Here is a 23,961-nt window from a genome sequence, read left to right as displayed (position 1 = left end):
ATAAAATCTTTATAAAATACCTTTTGCCGTCTGGGGAACCCACTTTCGGACAAAATATGACATCGGGTAAAACAGCAAACTCAAGTAAAAACAAAAGACTTTAATGGACTACATTGACGGCAACCTGAGTTGGCACATTCAGGTTGCCAACGTTTTTGTCAGAATCCAGGCTAAGAGTATTTGGAGTTTGAAAAATTATCTGAATTTCGACAATTGAGTCAGTCCTCCGTTATGGTATCACCCGCTAGTTTGGCAATTTCGCATCTTAAACTTCGAACCGCAGGAAAAATGATTGGAAGAATCTTTTAATCCAGAGGACATTTTGGAGCAGGCAACTATCAAACAGGCACTACCATTTTATCAGACTGTGCTCATGTGTTCAATTTCTTCTTTTGAATTCTTGGAAGAGATGAGAGGGTTGTGCAGCCACAACCAATACAAACATCTTTTGTTCCTGTATCCGTCAAGCTCCTTAACAGCCAGAAATGAATGTGAGGTTTCTGTATAGAAAGATGAATGTACTCCATTTATGACTCCAGCCTAACTGTGTGCAAAGACAAGTCTAAATAAAGCCCACTGTTTCATTTCACTCAGTTATTGCTGTGGACTTTTATATTCGGCAACTGGGATCCCAGTTTATGACCACCGACATATATATATATATATATATATATATATATATATATATATATATATTTTTTTTATCCAATGTATTATTAATCCCACAAAAAGTGGGAAATGTACAATTCTTTAGTCCGATCCAGAATTCTCATGGTTTAAGATGCTCATTTCAGTCGTTGTTTGTGTGTGTGTGTGTGTGTTTTTGCAGATATAAAAAGATTTCCTGCCTGCTAATCAGTGATGAGCCATCACTTCGTACCCATTGGCAGATGGAAAAGTTCCGTTTCACTTGAAAAGCACATTTTTTTTTTTTATTCTTATTTTTTTTTTTTAAAGAAGAATGGAGCAGAAAAAGATTGAGATAAAGTTGTAATTAGGCCACTCAGACAAAGCGTAACTCTTGCAATTGTTCCGGCCCGCCTTTTGTTTTGTGGCCGTGTGAATTAATGAAGGTCTTATCTTGATGTGGTCGCCCCCCCAGGAAAGAATCAAGATTGTAGAGGACATTTCTGGAAATGTGCTGTTTGTTTTTATTTGCTAAACCAGGCTTGCAAACCTGACCTTGGCTTTAAACCCTAATTTGAAGCTCTAACTTGAAACCTTAACCTTGGGTTTGGACCCAGATTTGAAACCCTAACTCAAAGCCCTAAACCTAGCTGGAAACCCAAATTTGAAACCCTAACCCTTTTTTAAAACCCCGACCTTGCTCAAAGCCCTGTTCTGAAACCCTCATAAAATTACAAATATATTCTTATGTTGATTATATTTCTTGGAAAATTATGTAATATTGTGATATTGTGATTTAAGTTTTGTAATATTACAACTTTTTTGCTCGTAAAGTCACAACAATTTTCCCTAAAAATATCAAGACTTTATTGTCATAGAATTAGGTCTTTATTCTTTTTGTCTCTTTTCTTTGACTGACTTTGCCCTAGACATTTTATGACTATTCGTCCAAAATTAAGACTTTATTCTTGTAGAATTGTGATTTTATTTTAATGTTACAACTTTTCTCGTAAAATTCTAACTTTTTTTTTTGCCAGAAATATTATGATTTATTCTTCTAAAATTAAGGTATTTATTCTTTTAATATGATATAAAATTGTAAAATTTCAACTTTGTGCTCATAGACTAATGTTTTTTTGGCGTATTTGTGACTTTACGCCTTTAATATTGTAGCTTGGGTCTTGTAAAATGACAATTTAAGTCTCGCGAAATCATGACTTTGTTCTCATGGTATAACATTATGCTCATAAAATGACAATTCTATTCTTAGTAGACTTTTTCCCCGACTATTACGACGATATTTCTAAAGACATCAAAACTTTATTCTCGTAAATGTCCTTTTCCCAGAAACATTACGACTTAAATCTTCCAAATTTAAGATTTTTTTCTTGTAACGCTACATTTTTAATTCTCCTAAAAGTATGATTTTATTCTTGTAAAATTCCGACTTTATTCTTTTGATATTACAACTTTTGCCCTGTGGTAATCACATCTCTTTTTCCCAGAAACTTTATTCTTCTAAAATGAAGACGTCGTGGGGATGCGCTAAATGACGAGATGAGGAGACGAAGGCAATCCACGTCTCATTTTCTGTCCACGCAAACTCCTCCAGCGAAAAATCCTCATTTAATGGGCTCGTAAAAGACACCCATGGCATGCACTCATTTATTTTCATAAAATTGAGACCATTTTTTTTGTTGTCTTGTAAAATCACAGCTTTTTCTCCATTAATATCTACGACTTCATTCTTCTAAAATTTCAACTTTATTCTCATGAAATAATATCTTGCCTTTCCCCCCCCCCCCATCTTTTGAATCTGTTATTCCGAGCATATTGTACGTTTTTCTTCCCTGTCTCACCACTTTATCCTGGTATGAGAACGCCACTAAGCAGAATAAATATCGACATTGAACTGTCGAATGAAAGAAAAGAGAAGATGTCATATTTGAAGGCAAACGCACATAAATAGACAAAGCGGGCGCGCGCGGACGGGAGAAGGGAAGCCGAGCGAGAGCTTTTGTGGCCTGGCGAAGTGAAGGGCATGAAATGAAGAGAGGCGGGGGGGGTGGGGGGGGGGGGGGGTGGGGGCCCGCTGGAGTGTGTCCCGCATGGGAATGAGTGCCACCGGGTCAGCGTGCAAGCGGCTAAAAAGAAGAGAGAGACGGTCAAGGCCCATTAAGCCGGGATAGCGCCTGGCGTCCTCGCTGATGGGAAAATGGAAAGTTTGCAGCGGGCCAACTTCTCCAACACCATCAGGAACTCGTCCATTACGCTTGCGCGGGCTAATATCAGACAATTTCATAGCTAATACAGAGCAGCAAGTCAGTCGTCCTCGCCGTTGTCATGTGCCAAAAATATGGTTAGGATTTTATTTTAAAAAATGAAGAAAAGTCATAATTTGATGCAAATAATGTCAGTGTATTAGACTGTGTGTGTGTGTGAGTGTATTGTGTAGAATTTTCTTTTTTAAATTTACTGAGGAAAAAAGTTGGAATTTTACGAGAATTAAGATGTAACATAAGGGAGATCATGTCGGAATTTTATGCAAATAAAGTAGTAATGTTGAAGGTATAATTCTACAAGAAAAAAATCATGTGTTTCGCAATTTAGAAAAATCAAGTCATATTTTATGCAATTAAAATCTTAATATTACTTGAACAAAGTTTTAATTTTAAGTAAAAGAATATCACAATGTCATAATTTTTCCGCTAATAACGTTATATTAATAATATTACATTATGAGATTAAATTTGTTATATTATTAGAAAAAAAAGTTGTCATTTTACCAGTAGGCTATAAAGTAATCATTTCATGGAAATAAAACCACAACATTACTTTACATTAGAAAGTTGTTATTTTAGGAGAAATAAATTACATGAATAACAATTTTCATTTTAACAATGTCGTTAATCTTGCTTGGATAAAATCTTAATTTTATAGGAATAAAGTTGCAATATCACACAAAATGAGATATGATAAGAATAAAGTCATAATTTTAGAGAATAAAATATTACTTTTTATAAATAAATCACCAGGGAAATTGTAATTTTACAAGAATAAAGTCATAGTATCATGAGGATAAATTCAGAATTATGCAGAAATGTGGAAATTCAGGTCCAGAAAGTCAAAACCCTGCCACAGTTTGTCTTGAGCCACAGGTGCTTCTAATCAACTGAGCTTGTTTACCTGCCGGTTGAGTAGAAGCACCTGTGGCTAAAGCCAAACTACGGCAGGGTTTTTACGTTCTGGACCTGAATTTCCCATCTCAGATTTTATGGCAGTTGCAATATTCTTGTCACGTGTCGTCTTTTTTTTTTTTTTTTTTTTTTTTTTTGCATCCTGGGTCAGCGATGACGGACGTGGCCTCCTGCAGCACGCCTGCGGCCAGTTTCGATCAGCGGCTTTCAGGTGCACCTCACGGCAGCGGACGTTTGTCAAGGGACCGCTAGGCACAACAATGGGAATACTGCAGCACATTCAACAGGTGAGGAGAGCACAACAAACTAGATATAAATCCAGGCCAGGAGTAGTAATATGGACTTTCCGGTGAATTCCCGATGGGCTGGGCTGCCACATACGCTGCTTTGAGCGACGTTTCCAGCCCGTACATGAATTTCCTATTTAAATCTATTATCACCTCCTTGTACAAATATGCTATTTATCCATATAAGGCGCGCAAAATTTAAAAATACACGACTAGGGCGAGTGTAAAATAGTCGCCCAGTCTTAAGATTTGTAAATATTTTCAAGTTGGAATGGTTTTAATCTGCGTAGAAATGTGGAACAAGTAGAAGGACAAAAGCGTTGGGGAATATTTAAAATCATTTTGGTGCTGAATAACATGCTGTTGTGCATTCACACAATAATAATGCTAATGAGCTAATGCTAATCTTTCATTATCGTCTCTCGAGCTCCTCAACGGGTCACAGCCATTACAAAAAAAAAAAAAAAAAGTCACAAATCTGCATTCTCACGTAAAGCCTCTAGTATAAGAAAGAGATAAAAGGTGCATTGAGCACTGCAGATCAGACACAGCAGAGGTGGAGGCCTCTATTGTTCAGGCAACACAAGCAATTTTCTCTCTCGCCTTGTCGTCTTTGTGCTTTTTGGACGACATTCTGTACCGCCGAGGCCTGATACGCACCGTATTATCCGCTGCACGCACTTACAAGGTACTGACACGCCGGCTCCACTCCTTTTGTGCCGACAAGGCAACATTATATTGCCGCCGTGTGTCGTAAGAGAAGGTCTTGAACTCCAGCGTCTGACTTCGCCGATATTGTGTTGCCGAAAACCGTTGGCAGTCTGTGAAGTGTATTTTGCTGAGTTGAAATCATTAAAAAACAACAATAGTCATTACGGGGGGAGTTGTCATTTGTGAGAACAAAGTTGTAGTATGATTGATGATGATGATGATGAACATTTTCTGAGAATTGAATTGTAACCAGATGGAAAAAAAGTGTTTTTTATGTAAAAATGTTTGAGAAACACTCATTTTGACGACAATTGTAGTATTGCAGGAATATCTTGTAGTTTCCTGATAATTAAATCAAAATTTGTAGTATTTTGTGCCATGCAGTCTTACCAGAAAAATATATAATTTGTAAGAAAAAAAAAAAAAAAAAAGGTATTTTGAGAATAATTACCATGCATGAAATCCTTTTGCAAAACTGAACTGACAAAAGTCATAATTGGAGGATGACACGAGCAGTCATAGTATTACAGAAGTCATATGTGTGAAAATATTTTAAGTGATAACATCAAAAATGGAAAAGTAAAAAGATATTTGAGAATTTTTTTTTTTTTTTTTTTTTTTTTTTTTTTTTTACAAGAGTCTGTAATATTGCTCAAAAACTCATAAATTACATTGTGGTAAGAGAAGTCATAATACGAAAAGCAATTTACAAAAACGTAATGCTTTGAAAATAGATGTAATATTACGAGACTGGATTTGTAATTTTAGGAGAAAATAGCAGTTTTATGAGAATAGTCGGAATAACTCGAGGGGTTATATTGCGCAATATTTACAAAATAAAGTGAGGTAATGTTGAAAAATATATATTTTATTTAATTGTGTTTGTCAATGTGTTTTTCAACTTGTATAACAGCGATCAAATGCTATTTTTGTAGAGTGGTTTTTTTCCCCCATTAGTTTCTATGAGAGGGAAAAGACTTTTAGTTCATTTTGTTTTGGTTTTTTCCGTGTTTCCATTCAAGTCTCCATTCAATTCTTTTGGGAATTCAATGAGGGCGTCATAAAAATAAGTCTCGTTTACCAAAGGTCAATCCAATCGGCCCTCCGGAGCCGAGCGGATGCCTCCCCAACCGAGGGGTCGTGCTGCGTTTTACGCCGAGGTCGGCTTTTATTCTCGGTCGAGCTGGAATGAGAAGGCGTTAACGTGCACCACTTGAAGATAAACGACTCTGCCAGGATGCCGGATGAGCTCCAAACCGCTTTCTTTGCTTTGCCCGCCGTTCCGTTTCGCTCTCCGGAGACTTCAATGGATAGTCCACTTTTTTTGTCTTTTTTTTTTTTTTCTTTTTGCACCTGCCATAACAATTCCAATTTTCTTTCTTGTTTACAACAATTAAGACTAAGCTGGATTGTCATCTTTATTTTTGCTCTGTCTTGTTTGTGATGTTAATTTTGGGCTTTAATTAGACGGTAATATTCTCACCAGAAGCGTCTTCTTGCTGTGCTCGGATACGACACGCTCACTTTCACCAATGCACCTAATGGCAAATAATTGTTTGCCCCAATGAGACTAAAACTCTTTTTTTTTTTTCTTGCGCTATCGTGAAGCTGTTTCGTCATCAATCACTACAGTGGAAGGTGATGCACGTTGACCATGGGGTAGTAGTGTATGACATAACAAATATCCACTGTCGTGACTGATGCGCAACTTTGGTGTTGATGGTAGGGTCCGTCCTTGGCCCCCTTTTGTTCAGTCTGGTTTTAGAACGCCAATGTTAGCTATCATGGTTATGCAGATGACACACAGCTATATTTAGCAATGTCCCCAAACGACAGCAGTTGAATTAACATGTTGTCATTGTCTCGAGCAAATTCAATTGAACCGCCTTTTACCGTCTTAAAAACATCTCCGGACTGAAGAGTTGCTTGCTCCAAGCAGACCAGGAGAAACTTACCCATGCTTATACCTCCACTAGACTTGCTTTTTTGTTACGGTCTTCTGACCGCACTCCCTCAAAACAGCATCAAACGCTGCAACTTGGGTTCTGACCAGAACAAAAATCTGATTAGATTACTCCAGTAGGGCTCTAAGGTCTTCGAACTTGGTTCGATTAATGGAGCCCGGAGTTCCAAATAAACATGGTGAAGCTACATTTAGCTGTTATGCTGCACACAATTGGAATCAGTTGCCATCTCAAATGAAGTCAACCCAACATGTACAGTAAATGCTTTTAAATTAAGATTAAAACCTATGTCGTCCCCCCCCCCCCCCGTTCCTTTTAAGGTCTTAAGACCCATAAAAATAAATTTCAGAAAGCAACTTTTTATGCTTTTAAATGTATTTCATTTTTTGGGTTGTATATACTGTTCACTCTTTTAGTCATTTTAATACGCTACTTTTGTTCTCTTTGCTTCGCAAATGTCTTGGGTTGTTCTGTTTAATGTTTATAGGTGTGTGAAGCACACCGAGTCAGCTTGTGCATGAACTGTCATGTGTTATATTGTATACATGTTGTAAATAAAGTTGCCTAACAACGGTTCTCAGGTTGAGTGATGGATGAGTAATAACGCCACACGCCGCGGACCGGCATCACCGTGGCGACGAGTCAGAAGCGAGGTCACTGATTCACTCTCTTCCTGCCGAGTCGCAAGCGCCCGCGTCTCGCGCTGCGCTGTGTCTTCAAAGACATGACGTAGAACTTCCTGGGCTGCTATTCTGTCGGGTGGAGGATGGTTGTCGAGCGATTCCTGAGGGGGGGAAAAAAAAGAACAGGGAATAGCTTCTTTTTTTTCTTTTTGTCTCCCGTTTTTTCTTCCAAAGGTCATGGTGCCCCATTGGAAACACGCCACTTTCCATTGGTCAGCATTTCGCAGCGCTTAAAAGCGTTCCTGAAGAACAGACCTCAAACGGCTCCTTTTCGCTTACAAAAGTGAGACTTTTGCTTTTCAGCCCATCTCGATGCTGCAATAATGGTCTGGTTTTCCCGATCGTAGTTCGGCTTTCATTTTAGATGAAGTTAAAATGGCAGCGTTCTGTGCAAAATAACATACAGGATTTAAAATGGCGTACTTAAGCAGCTGTTTAAATACATATAGAAAAATTTGATTTGAAAGATACAGCCAATTACCAGTAAAAAAAACAAAAAACTGAAGAAACTACAATTTAAATTTAAAAAAAAAAAATCTGATAAGTTCATTACATAAATGTAGTTGCAGTGGAATTCATCCAAATTTTAAAATCAAACTAAATCTTAAGATAATTTAAACAATGTATACATTTTAAATACGTATATGTAAAAAAAACTAAATTCATTGTGAAATTATTTAATCTATTTAAATAATGTACACATCAGAATTGATCATGATAGATTATTGAATCAACATTCAGGAAAAATGGCCAATTAATGCAGGTGAAATAAAAAAAAATACTAATATAATAAAAAGTAAATAATTACAAATGTAATTAAAAATGTTTTTATTTTTTTTAGAAATAATTTTAGACTATTACTGTATAACAAAATAGCTCATAGAATCTCCAGGGAAAAATAATACTTAAAAAAAGATAAAAATCAATTAGTATTACAGGAGTAAATTAAAACCAGTTATGAAAGAAATGTGCTATAAAATAAGTGACAGTATATGCCCATAGGACTTTTTTTTCATTAAGTTCCATTTCTGTTAGTCGTGCTGCAGTATTGACTGACATGTTATTCCCCAATATAGATCAATTTGATAGATTTAATTAAAAAAAACATTTCCTTAAATGACAAATATTGGATGCTTTTGTTGGACTGAAAAAAAATCGACATCTCTGGGGAAAAATAAGTGTGCGTGTGTGTGTATGTCTGTGAGAGAGAGAATCTTTGCAATCAATAAGTTTAATTACGGTGTGTCTCTGTATGTGTGATTGTTGGTTGCAGTCCCACTTTGATTTTTCTTGTGTTCTGGTGTAATTGCCCGTAAAAAAAAAAAAAATCACACAAACTGTCATTAGCAGCAGAGCATTTCCATCTTACCATATAATTATTATTGTTATCATTATGGTTATTTCAACTACGTATTGACGAGCCTTTCCTTTTCATTCCCAAATAAGCCCTTTTTAAAAGCCAGGGACTTCACTCTGTAACGACTTCTTATCGCCGTCATGCTTTTCACCTCTTCGTGCCTTCTCTTTTCTTTTCTATATTGATTAGCTGCCGCTTCGGCGTTGACACACACGGACAAAACTGATGATTATCATTCATGATTAGACTGCAAGTCTTTCACTTTTGTGTACTGCCGCAATGCTCCTGGACTACTTGAAGAAAACGGCAAATGTGTCAAAAGGTTTCTCAAACACAAAGCAAGGCCTCCATCAAAACGTCACAGGATACGTGGTGGCAATATTCTGGTTAGCAGCGATGCTAAAATTATAGGAGATGTGTCCAGGGTGGTACCACACTCGAAGTAAAGTGCTACATCAAGATGCTCCTTGAAAGTGTTTGAATACACTTTTTTTTAATGTTATGTTACTTTAATGACACTCAGATTAATACCAAAGCTAACACTATGAGACAAATGAGTTCTGCTAGCACTATGTAGGCCAATATGCATTCAACATAGACCTGCCAGGACACCTCCTGCAAAAAGCTAGCATAGGTGCTAACATTTAATAGGTGCCTTTAAAGGTCATACATGATTGACAAGTGTTTCTTTTAATGCCCGGCACAAATGATTATTAGTGTTAAGCATTAGCATTCATTGGCTTGATTTGCTGGTGGACTACGCCTCTCGTGTAGCATTAGCATCCGTGGTAATATTACAGTGAATAGTATATGTGCTGTACTTGTTATACATTAAAATTAAGTGTTTACTTCAACCATCGCACAAAAATGTTCCGTTAGCATTTAGCATGTACATTCAGTCGCTTGATTAATTGTTGGAGCGGCTAGGACATCTCTCACATGCCATGAGCAATGGTGCTAATACAAGTGTTAAAAGCATGTCATCTGAAACTGGCTATGACGAGTAACGCAAATGAATTCTGTTAGCATTAAGCATTAGCATTCGTTGGCTTGATTTGCTGGTGGACCAGCCAGGACACCTTCCACTTAGTATTAGCGTTAGCATCAGTGGAAATATTGCAGTGACTTGTACAATGTGCTGTACATAAAGTGTTTACTTCAACCGATGGCACAAAAATAATAGTTCTTTTTAGCATGTGCGTTCACTGGCTTGTTGGACCAGCTAGGAACACCTCTTGCGTAATATTTGCATTTGTGCTTGCTAGCATTATTCTTAACAGTATGCCATTCAAAACTGTCATACACTGAAAAGAGTGTTTATTTCAACGCGTGACATAAATGAGTCCTGTTAACATTAAACTGTAGTTATTGAGTTTATTTGTTGGAGGATCACCTTGGTCGCGTACCATTAGCGTTAGCGTCCATGTTAATATTATAGCAAATAGTCCATGTGACGTACCTGTCATAGACTAAAATTGTTTATGTCAATCCATGACCCAAGTAAGTTTTGTTAGCATTTACCATGTGTGCTTGATTCATTGTTGGACCAGCCAGGACACCTCATGTAGCTTTAGTATCAACACTAAAATGAGTTTATAATGGTGGTTTGTTTGTAATTCTCAAACACTAAAATGATCAAACAAGGTTTATTGCTGTCTTCCAAGGGAAGTTGTGAAGCAAAGCAATTATTCCTTCCTCTGCTTTAAAGCCTGCTGCATCGCAATGTTGACTCAGTGGCAAATTCTGTGCGTTGACGTCTCCTCCATCCGTCAAGACATTGTTCCGCCATTGCGCCAATGTTTCTGACTCAATAATGAGGCAGAATGGAAGATGGAGGATGAGATGAGAAAAAGAAATGGAGGAGGAGGGCGAGATGGAAGCAGCATAGGCCAGGTGGCGAGACACCGTTACAGGATTGCGTCATTGCTAACAAATGACCAAATCAATGGTGGGTAGAATGAGACGGCCGCCTGAAATCCTGAGCAGAACAAAAGGAGGGACGGAAGGAAGTAAGGATGATGCAACAGGTGTCACATACAAGAGGTGGCACGAAGCGACGACGGCATCAAACAAAATGCACACACCGTTCTCTTCATTACGTAAATCTGCATTTTTGCCTTATGGTTGTATTTGCGGCTTTTCTAGAAAATGACTTTCTGGCTTTTGATCGGCCAGCATGATTTTTATTTATATTTTTATATATATATATATATATATATATATATATATATATATATATATATATATATATATATATATATATATATATATATATATATATATATATATATATATATATATATATATAAAAAAAAGCAGGCATCATTCTGGTCCTGTTTGTCAAGAAGTAGCTTGTACCTGTTTAACATCCTTTGTCCAATAAGGTGTGACCAGGAAGTGCCGTCGAGCCTCCACTCTGCTTGCTGGGCCGCCAACGTTTCAGACTCTTATTTGGACCCACAAGAGTGTGAGCTCAATAATCCTTCCATTATTAATCATTCATTGATTAACGACTCAGTGCCTAAAGTACCTCGCTGAGTGCCAGTAATGCGTGCAACAGCACTCCTGATAATAACCAAGCATAGAAGTTTAGCCTGCCGACAGAAAAGTTCTGCTTTTTTACGGCTCGTTTGCGCGGAGATCGATGGCGTGCGTGCATGATAAATTGCGCGGGGACGGCTATTGACGCGCTATCATTAAGACTTTTTTTAATTAGTCGGCTGGGAGGAAAAACGGATGGAGCGTAGCAGCAGCCGGGGGGCCTCCGTCATGGCTACCCAATGACTGTATGTGTGTCATCTTGTGGAAATTCAAAAAATAAATGTATTTACGTATCGTATTTTACAGCATTTTGGGGCAGATAGTTGGATTTTTTGTATGCGAGTGACCCACCACTTGCTTCTTTCACCGTTTCATCCTCAGTTTTACCAATCTCCCTCGGTAATCCCCTTACATGAATCTACCTCCATGTTTCCAGAAGATGAGGAGCTCACGCCACAATTTCCTCCCCAGCTTTTCCTTGCTTCGCCTTTCCTCCTATCTTCCCCATCTTGCCTCATCCGCTATGTTGCCGCGCTTCCTTGCGCCACTTTGGGATAATGGAATTCAGAAGAAGACGAGCCTTTCCAGACCAGAGGGCAACCCGCTCCACCGCCCCACAGCCCCCCTTCTTCAATCACACTCGCCGGGACTTTTCTGAGGCACGGTGATTGCGATGAGGGCACAGTAGCCGTCGCCATGGCGGATGGCGTGACTATTCAACAGCCGCTTTGGTTTTCGGAACAGCAATATTACGACTTTCTCTTGACTTTAAACTACTGCACATCTCCTTCTGATTATGTATCAGTTGGGTGGATTCTTTGGTAGAAGTTTGTGGAAGTACAAGCCAGGAACTTGACTAAAAACGGCGACTTCAAACCATTATGGCAGACTTCCTAATCAATTTCGGGTATGGGTCCTTGTTCTGTTATGAAAGACATGACCAGCCAATTTCTGGTTGATTGGTGAAACTGGTAGGAGGGGCTAATTGTTTCCGACGTTTAAAAAAATTGGCTGACTTGACTTTGATTTTGGAGCAAGGGTCCTTCAGACCTTGTTGGGACTTTGTCAAATGCAACAGATTTGACCAATTTCTGACCTTCCAAAATCGAGAGGGGCTCATTTGGGCAAATTTCTGAGTAAAATATGAGGAAAAAAATGTCCACTTCAAAACAAAATGACTGACTTCCTATTTGATTTGAGACATGCCCCCTTTACACTTTGGTGTGTACCGTCATGATCGACATGTCCAACCAGTTTCAAGTTGATTGGTGAAACTGGTAGCAGGGGCTCATTTTTCATAACTTAAATTATTTCACGTAAGCAAACAAAAACAATTATTATTTAGCATTGCCCGTCTTTTTGGCATACCCGCTGCCGATCGGAGTTCATTTTGGTAAGTGCCCTAATAAGAGTTCATCAAAAAGGCTGCTTTAAACCAAAATGGCCAACTTCCTGTTTGATTTTGGGGCACGAGGCTTGATACCTTGTCCGTCATCATATGCAACAGACCTTCTGAAAATGTGATCCAATTGGGTGAACATACTAGCAGGAGTTTTTGGTCGTACTAGAAGGCTCAAATTCTCCGAAAATGTTCTTAAGACTCTTCCATCCGTCCTGTTTTGACAGACATTGGTGTTGAACTGAGCGATTATTTTATTTCAAGGTCCTCTTCCCATGTATTTTTAGCAAAGCAGCAATAAATTAATCTAAATTACAATAAACTCCGATTTATTGTAGACATAAATGTCTTGGTTTTATAGGTTTGTCTTACACAAAAATAAAGGCAAATGAACCACAAACTAATATGATTTTTTTTTGTCCATCTACAAACAGACTTGTCCCCCACAGTTATGTGTCAGCCGGTGAAACTACTGTCGGGGGCTACACTCTTCAGGGGGGGGGTGTCAGCTTTACGTAACGCGAGGCGTTTTGCCAGGCCACGCTCAGCAAGGTGTCCTTTGCGTGTTTGTCCTCACTCAACAAGTTGCCGACAGCAGACATTAAGAGTGCAGGTCCGCTTTCTACTTTATTAATTGGGTGTGAAATGACTGTCATTCCAACCGAGGCGCTCAAGGTGTCTCGATGACGGGGCGCTCGGCCCGAGACGCTGATAGCCTTGCTACGCTTTTAAGTGCAAATGCGGGCGTTGCCGCACCACCCCGTAAACGTGTGAGGGGGAGGGGGGGGGGAAGTCAAGGGGGGGGGCTCTCGCTTGGAAGAAATGATGGATGGCTGAGGGATTGGTGGCGCGTGGCGGGCGATGAGATTTGCCAAAAATGATCGCGGTGGTAATCAGCTTGTCTGGCTCAGAAGAAGAAATATAGACGGGAATGTTCAAAGGTCGGCGTTATGAGACGAGCACTCAAATTAGTCTTTAGTGCACAGTTGCGGCATATTAATCAGGTATTAATGATTGTGCAAGGACCTGGTTTGGGGACTAAAATTTGGCAGGTTCCGGACCCCCCTGGAGACAAGAATGACCCAAAGGCCACAGGGCTAACATCCCACTCCCGGTTTGACTCTGCAACACTTTATAAAAGCTTTTTGGAACCTCATTTATAGTTCACTCAATTATGGAGCCATTAGCGTCACCGTCTTGTGCAGAAATAAGAAAAAAAAAAAAAAAAAAATGCAACTGTCTTGCAATTTTTTTTTTTATTGCGGGAGGAAATTACTCAGCTCCCTCCTGGGACCTCTGCACTGTTGCAGTTGACTCAATCGCGTCCCCAGCAGGGACATCTGGAAGCGTCGCATATACACGTCATCTTGAACAGGACGCGCTTTATGTCGGGTGCCTCGGCATTGTCTGAGCACAAAAAAACGCCTTTGTGAAATATTCAGCTTCTTGTTTGACATGTTAGTCGTCGCTAAAATGAAGAAATACCCCCCGCCCCCCTCACCCTAAGCTCCCCCCATGCCTGTGGTGCTCCTGCGGGCTCGCTGCCACAGGAAGTGCTGCACATCTCCCAGATAATTGTCTTGTTTTCGGAGGGAAAAAAAATGTAAATTTATGTCAGCACTTTGTCAGGGATTTCTTTTATCTGCGAACTTCGCTCCTGAAATAGCGAAGGATGAAAACTTTTATTAATAACATCCCTGAGCCATGTTTCGAAGGTGTTTGGAAGATAGAAAGACGTGTAGAAGAGCAAGCAATGATATTACACGGGGCTCCGTTACACGGAGTTGTAAAAGAGGCAGCGTTGTGTTATGGCTCAAGTGTAGGACTGAGGTCACATTATTGGTTGCTGATTGCAGTTCCATAGTTAGTTTTCATTATTTTTTAGAGCAAGTTTTTTAGTTTTTAAAAAATAAAATAAAATTGTGCTTTGCTTTAGTTTAGTTTTAGTATTAGTTTTAGGTGTTTTTTTTTAAAATATTTGCCGTACTTGTCGAGTGCCAAAATAAAAAAAAAAAAGGACCCAAAATATTGTGTATAAAAGGAAACTACAATTCCCAAACGGCTGACTTTTCCTTCTTCTGCACGGACAAACAGCATGAGCGAAATTTTTGCGACAATTAGTTTTGATTAGTTTCATAGATGTAAGATGTAGTTTGAGTTTTAAAAAAAAAAATTTTTACACGTTCCTTTTCATTACCTAAGATAACATTACTTCACACATTCTGGTAACTGTCTAGCACGTTCTGGTAAGTCTGAAGCTCCATTCTGATGACTTTGTTTAAAAATATGTACTGCCTGTGTGTGTATATTGTCGCTGTCCTGTGAAAAACACTTATGCCCATGTTTTTCAATTTTCGTATTTTTATGTGAATGGTGTTTCCACACGACAGACATCGCATTTACATGATTTTTTTCCCCCAAAAAAATGGATAAAAGTGTTTTTCACAGGACAGCGACGATGTACAAATACAACTTTATATATACAGCACATTTCACAACACCTAGTGTACATATAACATCAAATAATACAACAACAAAGAAAGTGAAAGCAGTAAACTAAAAACAAAAAATTAATGATACCAACACATATACCGTAGACACCCGAACATGTTAATCTCATGTTGGGTCGAAAGCCAAAGTATGAAAATGTCTTCAAACGAGTTTGAAAAAAATTAAATATTAGTATGCTCATGGTCGTGTAACCCATCTTTTGTCTGCATTGTGCCTCATCAAAAACTAAGCCCACCTGACCCCTCCCTCACTCTACTCCCCCCTTGTGATCTGTTTGTACTGCAGCGCCACACGCTTGCCCATAAATCACACGGCATTACCCCCACCATCCCAACGACGCGCACGACTCGCGCACGCCCCCGATTGGCCAGGCGAAAACCGCCTCTCCGCTTCCCAAGCCCCGCCTCCCTCTCACGCGCCCATTGGACGAGCTCATCGGCGCTCAGCTGCCAGTCAACACGCCGGAGCTCCTTGTTGCGCGCCTGGCGTGCTCTGCTGCGGGGCTGAGAGGGGACGAGCCGCGCTGCATACCAACACACACTTCCACGGGAGTACTCAAGGACCGCCACCCGGTGTCAGACACATCCACGCCAAGTTTGCCACAGAGAATCCCAGAGCGCGCCAAACTCCGATTGTGGAATATTGGTGTTTTTTTTTTTTTTTGTGGTTTTTTTTTTATGCCTTTGCTGACATTTTGCAAGCGTGATAAACCGCGCGTGGAGAGACAAGTGGACCCGACTGATGCTCGGCGCGTAGAAGACGCTCTGGTTTCCAACGCAGGAATATTCCTTCAATCAACAAACAGAACGAAGCGCATCGGTGGAATCCATCACAACTCCCATCATGGGCTGCCCCCTCTTGTCGAACGCCTTGGCCGGCTTGGTCCTGGTGCTGTTGTGCAAAGGTAAGTTGACGATGTGCGTTGCCCATCCACGCGTGTGTTTTTGCTTGATGCATTTATGGAAGGATGCTGCGCGCCTGCATATGTGCGCGTGTGCGTAATTCATCAGCGCGGGAGCCACGACTGAGTGCAACGAGTGGTGCATGTTAAGATGTTTAATCGGAACCAAAAATAAGAGACTAGGACGGGGTGGGCTTTTCTGTACGTGACACGAATGACCGGCCGTCTGCATGCACAGCGCGCGTGTGCAGTGCGTAGTTGTAAAGGTGTAAGCGGCAAATGCAGAGGAGTTGGTGTTGTCACCTTTCTGAATCAACAAGGTCGATTGGGACAAAGGGTGACGCATGGTGACAAAGTGGACGGTAGGGGTCAAAGTTGAAGTAGGTGGAAGGGGAGGGGGTCCAAGGTGATTACAACTGCAGAGGACGTTTTTCTTTGACACCGCGCCCTTAAGAAATACACGAGAAGCTCATTAAGGGTTCGTCTCGTTTCTCGGTAATGGATAGATAATGGTTTAAACTACTATCAAATTGTAACGGGGAGGTCACATTTGGGGTTCCAGTGGTTGCAGCTCTACTTATTTTCCAGTAGGTGCCACTGATGTGCGTTTCAGAGCTGTGTCACACTGGCGAACAAAACAACAGAAAGAAGACATTACAGACATCTATGGATTGAGTTTGGTAAAAAAAAAAATAATGCTCATCAATACAGTGCCTCAACATCCCTTAGGGTAGGGTATGTTTTTAACAGTTATGCACATTCCAGGTAACTGTATGGCACATTCTGTTGACTGTCTAGCACACGGTGGAAAGTGTCTCGCACATTCCGGTAACTGTTTAGCATGTTCTATTAAGTGTTTAGCGGCTCATTTTAGAGACTGTGCAGCCCATTCTGGTGACTGTATAGCATATCATCATCATCTGGCGATTGTCTAATCTTTAATCATTCCTTGTAACTGTCAAGTACACTGTGGTAAAATTACGGTGACTGTCTAGCTCACAGCAACAACGGTCGAGCACATTGTGGTAACTGTCGAGTACTTTTTCTAGTAAGCGTCTCGCTCATCCCGGTAACTGTTAAGCACATAAGTGTCTAGCAGAGTCTGGTGATTGCCGAGCACATTTCTGGTCACTTTCTCGTAAGTGTCGAGCTCATTCTGGGAACTGTCTAGCACATCCTGGCACAAGCTTGTACAGCTACTGTACTGAATTATTAATTTTTCTGTCATGGATGGCAGGTAACGGTCTAGAACAGGGGTGCCCACACTTTTTCAGCCTGAAAGCTACTTATGACATGACAGAGTCAAAATGATATACCGCCTACTAAAAATGCAAAATCGCATTATTTATAAATATATTGAGAATTATTTTTATATGTACCGTACATGGTTAGCACGTCTGCCTCACAGTTCAGAGGTCGTTGGTTCGATCCCGGCCCCGGCCTCCCTGTGTGGAGTTTGCATGTTCTCCCCGTGCCTGCGTGGGTTTTCTCCGGGTACTCCGGTTTCCTCCCACATTCCAAAAACATGCATGGTAAGTTGATTGGACTCTCTAAATTGCCCCTAGGTGTGATTGTGAGTGCGGATGTTTGTCTCTGTGTGCTCTGCGATTGGCTGGCGACCAATTCAGGGCGTTCCCCGCCTACTGCCCGAAGACAGCTGGGATCGGCTCCAGCACGCCTTGTGAGGATAAGCGGTATCGATAATGGATGGGTGGATGTTTTACACGCGCCGAATGGAGCAAATGGGCGGGTTTCCGGTGCTTCGCTCTAAAAAAAACTAAAAAAAAAACAGTAGTGAGGACGGATGATAGGCTGGCGATCTACCCACAATGCCTTTGCGATCGACCGGCCGACCAACTGGTAACTGCCTAAAACATTTCTGTAACTATTAAGTTCAACATATCCTGCAGGCTAAGTTTTAGCACATTTCAGCAACTTCCAGTTTACTGCCTACCACGTTCCAGCGTCTTGCTAGAGCAGTTTCTCAACCTTAATGGATCCAAGGCAAATTTTGTATCAGGAAAATCATTTAAATGTCCTGCTCGTCACTTTCCAACTTTTTGGACTGAGAACTTCCCACTGCACTCCTGATGATCTCCTACAGAATAGTAATATGCACTGGTCGAGAATTTCCTGGTTGCTTTTTCGAACATTCCGATCCAGCCAATTCCAGTGACTTTCAAGCATGTTATGTTCCGAGTCTAGTCCATTTTGATGCCTGTCTAGGACATTCTAGTAACGGTCTAGCGCAACTCTCTGTGCTTAAAAAAAAAAAAAAAAAATCCAATGCTAACATCAATGCAAAATGCTTGAGCATTCATCCTAACATGCTTAGTGATCAATAAAGTTTGGAATCCATTAAAGCCTCCCATCCATCCTCACATCATCCCTGAGTGCTCTTGGCATGGTGTGGGATGTCCCCACGTTTATTAGTTTTGCAAGACGTACTCAGCATGCTCAGTAATTATGCTCACGCCCCCACATAGCTTCCTCCCCCCCCACCACACACTATTTCATCTACGCACGCATGCAAAAAAAAAATCCCCCCAAAAAACCGCACACAAACACACATCTGCCGCAATTAGTCCCGCCTCCGCCCTGTGGGAAATCAGTATATAAATAAATTACCCCAACCCTTAATAACAGTAATTGATGTGTCAGTGCAATAAGACGGGGGGTTAACAACCTGCAGTAGGACTCCCGCCTCACGGGGGCAGGAGCGAGTGGGTGGGCTGGCGGGGTGGGGCGGGGGTGGGGCGACCGGTCATGCTTGACGGCGAGCAGACGGATGGCGCTGCAGGATGCGTGAAAACACGACCAACTCGGTGGGCGCGCGTGCTCGCATTTCATCTGTGAAAGCTCCAGCAAAGGGACCAATAACCACTATTTTTTTTTTTTTTTTTTCGTATGACCGGAGATGCACTGTGGCACTGCAAGCGTGTTGTTTGGAAGGAGGGGGGGGAGAATGTGAATAAATGATGCGGTAGTGCAACTGTCCTGTGAGAGGCAATAGTGTACTCGCCACCAACACTGTTGATTTGTTGAGATATCAGCAAACGGTGATGGTGGAACAATCCGTCTAGTCTAGTCCAAAACTGGGTCCTGCTTTAAGAGGAAATCAACCCAAACGTATTTTTTCAAGAATATGTTCCCAGCAGGCCCACTAGTTGAAACACTGCATTCTGATTAATATTGCGTTTGTGGAATATGAGTTAAGCAGCAAAATCCACCCGTTTTTAGCCATCTCAGGGGGCGGCCATTTTGTCATTTCTGTCGAACGAAAACGACATCACAACTCAGGTAACGGCCAATCACGGCTCAGCTTCAGAAAGCAGGTCAGCCGTGATTGGTCGTTACCTGAGCCCTGAGCCACATGTGATGTCATTTTCAGTCGACAGAAGTGACAAAATGGCCGTCCCCAGAGATGGCTAAAAACAGGTGGATTAACTCTTATTCCACAAACGCAATATTTAACAGAATGTCTTCTTACAACTAGTGGGCTTGCATAGAACATATTCTTGAAAAAATATGTTTGGGTTGACGTCTTCTTTAACACCTGCTGGTAGCTGTCTGGTACATTTCCTGTAACCATAGCACATTCTGGTAACTATCTAGTAAATTCAGTTAACTCTACCACGTTCTGGTAATGGTCGAGTACATTCTGGTAACTGTCTAGTCCATTCTGGGAACTCTGTAACACATTCCGATAACTGCATCGGACATTCTGGTAACTGCCTATCACAATCTGCTAACTGTATAGTGCGTTCAACAAGATGAGCATGTTTTGGTGACTGTCTAGCGCAGACTGGTATCCCTCCAATTCTCGCATTCTGGTAAGTGGCCTATTTTGGTTACCGTCCAGCACATTCCGGTTATAGTTAAGCACATTCCGGTCTCTGCCTAACACATTCCGTTTCGGGATTGACTCAGAGCCATTCTGACAACTGCGCAGCTCATTTTAGTCAGCGCCTTCTACTGTTTGTCACTTCCTGGTTAATGTCTCTCCCATTGCGGCCACTCTCGCTCACCCACCTATCATGATGCCAGACAGAAGGGGGCGCTCATGAGAGCAGGTGGTGTCGATTTGTCACCTGACTCATGTCCTTCTGATTTAAGCGGCATATGTGGGTTGAATCTCGGTGAGTCCAAAACCCCCCTACACACACACACACACACACCCCCACACACACACACCCACGCATGCACATTCACACTCGCTGGATCAAATGTGTTGGCGAGCAGAAGAAGAGGAGGGCCATGCCAGCGTCAACAGATGCCCGGTGTTGCTAATCTGGAAGCTGTTTTTTTATTTATTTTTTTTTTTCTTCTTCCCCTCTTCCTTCATTCCTCCTTGTGAAATCCTTCATTTTGCCCTCCGTACTCGGCTTACACAAATGCGTTGGCCTGGCTGGCAGCTTTCATTTTTAGTGCGCCACCATTCGCGGTCAAGAGCCGCAGGGAGAAGGGTTGGGTGTTTAGCCAGCCTCGAGTGCGCTCAACATCCCAATACTAACCCCCACCCCCCCCCTTACTCCCACCCTCGGGTGCCGCTTTTCATTCCCATTTCTTTGGCTTGCCATGCTGCAGTGCTTCAGACATCTGCTTATTCCCTTTGCCGACACGCCGCCGAGGCGACACCTTTTGTAGGAAAAAAAAATCCTGCAGCGTTTTGACCTAAAACCAGAAGCCACGGGGAGCCCTGATGGAAAAATGATAAGAAAGCTCATTTATCACCTTGACAGTTTTACAAGGCGGCGTTGCTGTCCTAACACGGCTACGGAATCAACATCAGCACTCCCGAGATTTCTTCATTTTAAGCACTAATCAGTTTAAAATGAGTCCAGACGTTGCCGAAAACCAGTCAGACGCCCGTGACTCATCAGGCCTTCAGATTTCATGGAATCACTGATCTTATTTGATTAGGAAAATGAATTCCAATGTGAAGCTGCCACGTCTGTAGTTATGAATATTCAGCCAAGTGGAAAGAATGTGGGATTTTTGGTGATCACATAGGCAGACGTTGGTTCACCACCCATGTTCTAAGGTATTAACTCCACAAGTATGCTTTGTTTTTTTCTTTGGGTTTGGCGTCTGTGTGTGACGTCGCCACGGATGGGTACCTGTGATATTGACAAATATGAAGATGACACATTCTGGTAACTGTTTAGTCCATTCTAGTACGAGCTAAGCACATTTTGGTAACGGTCACCTATCTGCAACTGTCTTGAAGAGTAAGTCAACCCAAACATATTTTTTTTCAAGAATATGTTCTATGCAAGGACCCTAAATTGAAACAAGACATTATGATAACTATTGGGTTTGTGCATTAAGAGTTAATCCACATGTTTTTAGCCATCTCTGGTGGCGGCCATTTTGTCACTTCTGTCGACTGAAAATGACATCACAACTGCTCAGGTAACGACCGATCACGGCTGACCCGTTTTCTGAAGCTGACCCGTGATTGGTTTTGTGATTGATTACCTAAGCCCTGATCAGTTGTGATGTCATTTTCAGTCGACAGAAGTGACAAAATGGCCGCCCCCTGAGATGGTGTGGATTTAGCTGCTTAACTCATATTCCACAAATGCAATATTAATCAGAATGCTTGGTTTCAACTAGTGGGATTTCTGGGAACATATTCTTGAAAAAAAAACCATGTTTGGGTTGATTTCTCCTTTAGAGATTTCAGTAACGGTCTAGCATATTCTTTTAGCATATTCTGGTAACTTTTAAGCGTATTCTGTCCTGTAACTGTGACCCAATTTTCTCACTGTTTAACACTTTCCTGTAACTGTCTTGCACGTACCGGTCACGGTCAAATCCATCCCAGTAAGTGTCGAGAGCACTCCGGCAACTGTTAAATCCATCCCGGTAACCGTAGCGCATTTTGGTCATCGTCGGCACAATCTGTTAACATCTTAACACATTCGGTTGGCTGTTTATTCCACATACCTGTAACTTTGTAGCACGCTCAGATAACAGTTCAATCCATTCCGGTAAGTGCTTTGCCTATTTGGTAACTCTCCAGAACATTCCGGTAACTTCCTGGTGATAAATAATTCCGGGCTAGGTAAACTCAAGTAGTGTTAGCATCTCTCCCAATCCGAGCGTCGACCGACAGGCTTGGATGGGTCACTGTAAAAAGGACACCCTGTCGCGACCCACACCCTTTCCTCATCGTTAGCGTCATAAGCAACCATTAAAGCCGCCACTTGTTTGCCGTCATAATTACCGTTACATCATAGAGAGTGCAACGTAGTGGAACGCGAGGGGCCGTTATAGCGGTTAATTGCTAGTAGCTGCTCGTGTTGCAACTCCTGGCACCAGGACCGACCGGGATGAGAATAAGATGAATCCCACCCTAGTTAAAGGCTGAATGTTAAATCAATGTAAAGCCAATTGAAGCCAAGCCTGCTACATATAAACATGTCAGCGTGGCTATTAATAGCGCTCATCCAATAGCAATTATATAGAGACGCTAAAATAAAGGCCAGGCGGCAGAGAGCCACTGGTGTGATCTTCTGCCGACGCCTTTTGGTTGTCTAAGACAGCGAGAGGGAGAGGAAGGCAATTGAGATTAGCGTGGGCGGTTGGTCCTCAGGGAGCCGCCAGGGATGAGGGTCCCGCTTCCCTCCCTGTCCTCATTACCACCAGACAAGGAAGTCGCCGGCAAAATCAATGGGAAAGGCTTAGGTGGTAATGCGGGCCGTGCCATTGCTTTTGTGGGTTTTTTTTTTTTTTTTTTCATCTTTTGTCTTCAAGTAAGTGTTTGGACTTATGAGTGCTGGCCCGATGACTCACTTTGTTTTATTTGGCCTGTAAAAGCTGTAGTGCTTACTATCTAGCGCATTATGGTAACTATCTAGTCCATTCTAGGCACTGTCTAGCACAATCTCTCCAGTCTGTTTGTTACTGTCTAGTAAATTCTGGTTACTGTAGATGATGGTGACATTATGGGACTAAAATATGAACTCCGAAATATTTTTTTTCCAAATAATTGGCAATACAACTCTTTAAAAGAACCTATTAAAGCAGCACCGGGCGAGAAATCGACCTTAGTAAAAAAAATTCACAATTCTTTTGATGAAACATTGACTTACAAGCACAGTAGTTGAATGGGACTTCATGCCCTGAGGGGGTCTGTATCGTTTTTACTGGCACAAAGCAATTTCAGGAGGATCGGATCAACCCTGGCACACAAAAAAAAAAAATACAAATGTCCTGAATTGCTTTACGGCATACTCACTTCCTCCTTTCGCTATAAGTACGGCTCAGGATTTCACGACACTACACGCTGGCACGCATGGGAAATGTGATTGATTTTTGTCAAAACACTACCGCTTTTGTCCACATGGCGCCGCCATAATCAACAGAAAACTGACATGACACAGTGTTGCTTTAAGCATGTTGAGAAAAAATATTGAGATAAATCCTTGAAGAACCACGTGACAATTTTAAGGCCGCCGCCATTTAATCTGTGAAAAAACAAATAAGTACAAATCATATAAGAAGAATATAATATTAATTCATATGCATGCAACATTGTTTGAACTGTTACAACATATTGTTATTATATATTTGAAAAAAACAAATCACTTAAGCTTATTATTACTTATTTAATGTTCCATTTACAGAACATTAATATTTTACTGTGATTTTTGATGTAGTTATTACTATAATCAGTCACACCACATGATTGGTTACACATTTTGCCAACTTTTTAGTCCATTCAAGGAACTGTCCAGAAGATTTTTAAGCACTTTCTTGTACAATAATTGTCTAG

At 41.2% G+C, this 23,961-nt stretch overlaps 1 protein-coding gene across 2 annotated transcripts in view; it reads left to right on the top strand.

Moving 5' to 3' along the window:
* The window catches only part of iglon5 (IgLON family member 5), a 162,313-nt gene that overhangs the window by 2,558 nt on the left and 135,794 nt on the right, over positions 1 to 23,961 (top strand). Inside the window, exons 2-3 of one of the 2 annotated variants that reach the window (XM_086038602.1) lie at positions 3,976 to 4,111; positions 15,563 to 16,181. In XM_086038602.1, the coding sequence (XP_085894728.1) occupies positions 16,121 to 16,181 (61 nt within the window). In that variant the 5' untranslated portion in view covers positions 3,976 to 4,111; positions 15,563 to 16,120. Of the gene's footprint in view, positions 1 to 3,955; positions 4,112 to 15,562; positions 16,182 to 23,961 lie in introns of those variants that run through there. The other variant, XM_086038601.1, reaches the window with a different exon arrangement.

Source organism: Filicampus tigris, chromosome 8, assembly GCF_054856515.1.
Source record: "Filicampus tigris isolate MCC_2025a chromosome 8, RoL_Ftig_1.0, whole genome shotgun sequence".
NCBI lineage: Eukaryota > Metazoa > Chordata > Actinopteri > Syngnathiformes > Syngnathidae > Filicampus > Filicampus tigris.
This window is presented reverse-complemented; position numbering and strand designations above follow the sequence as displayed.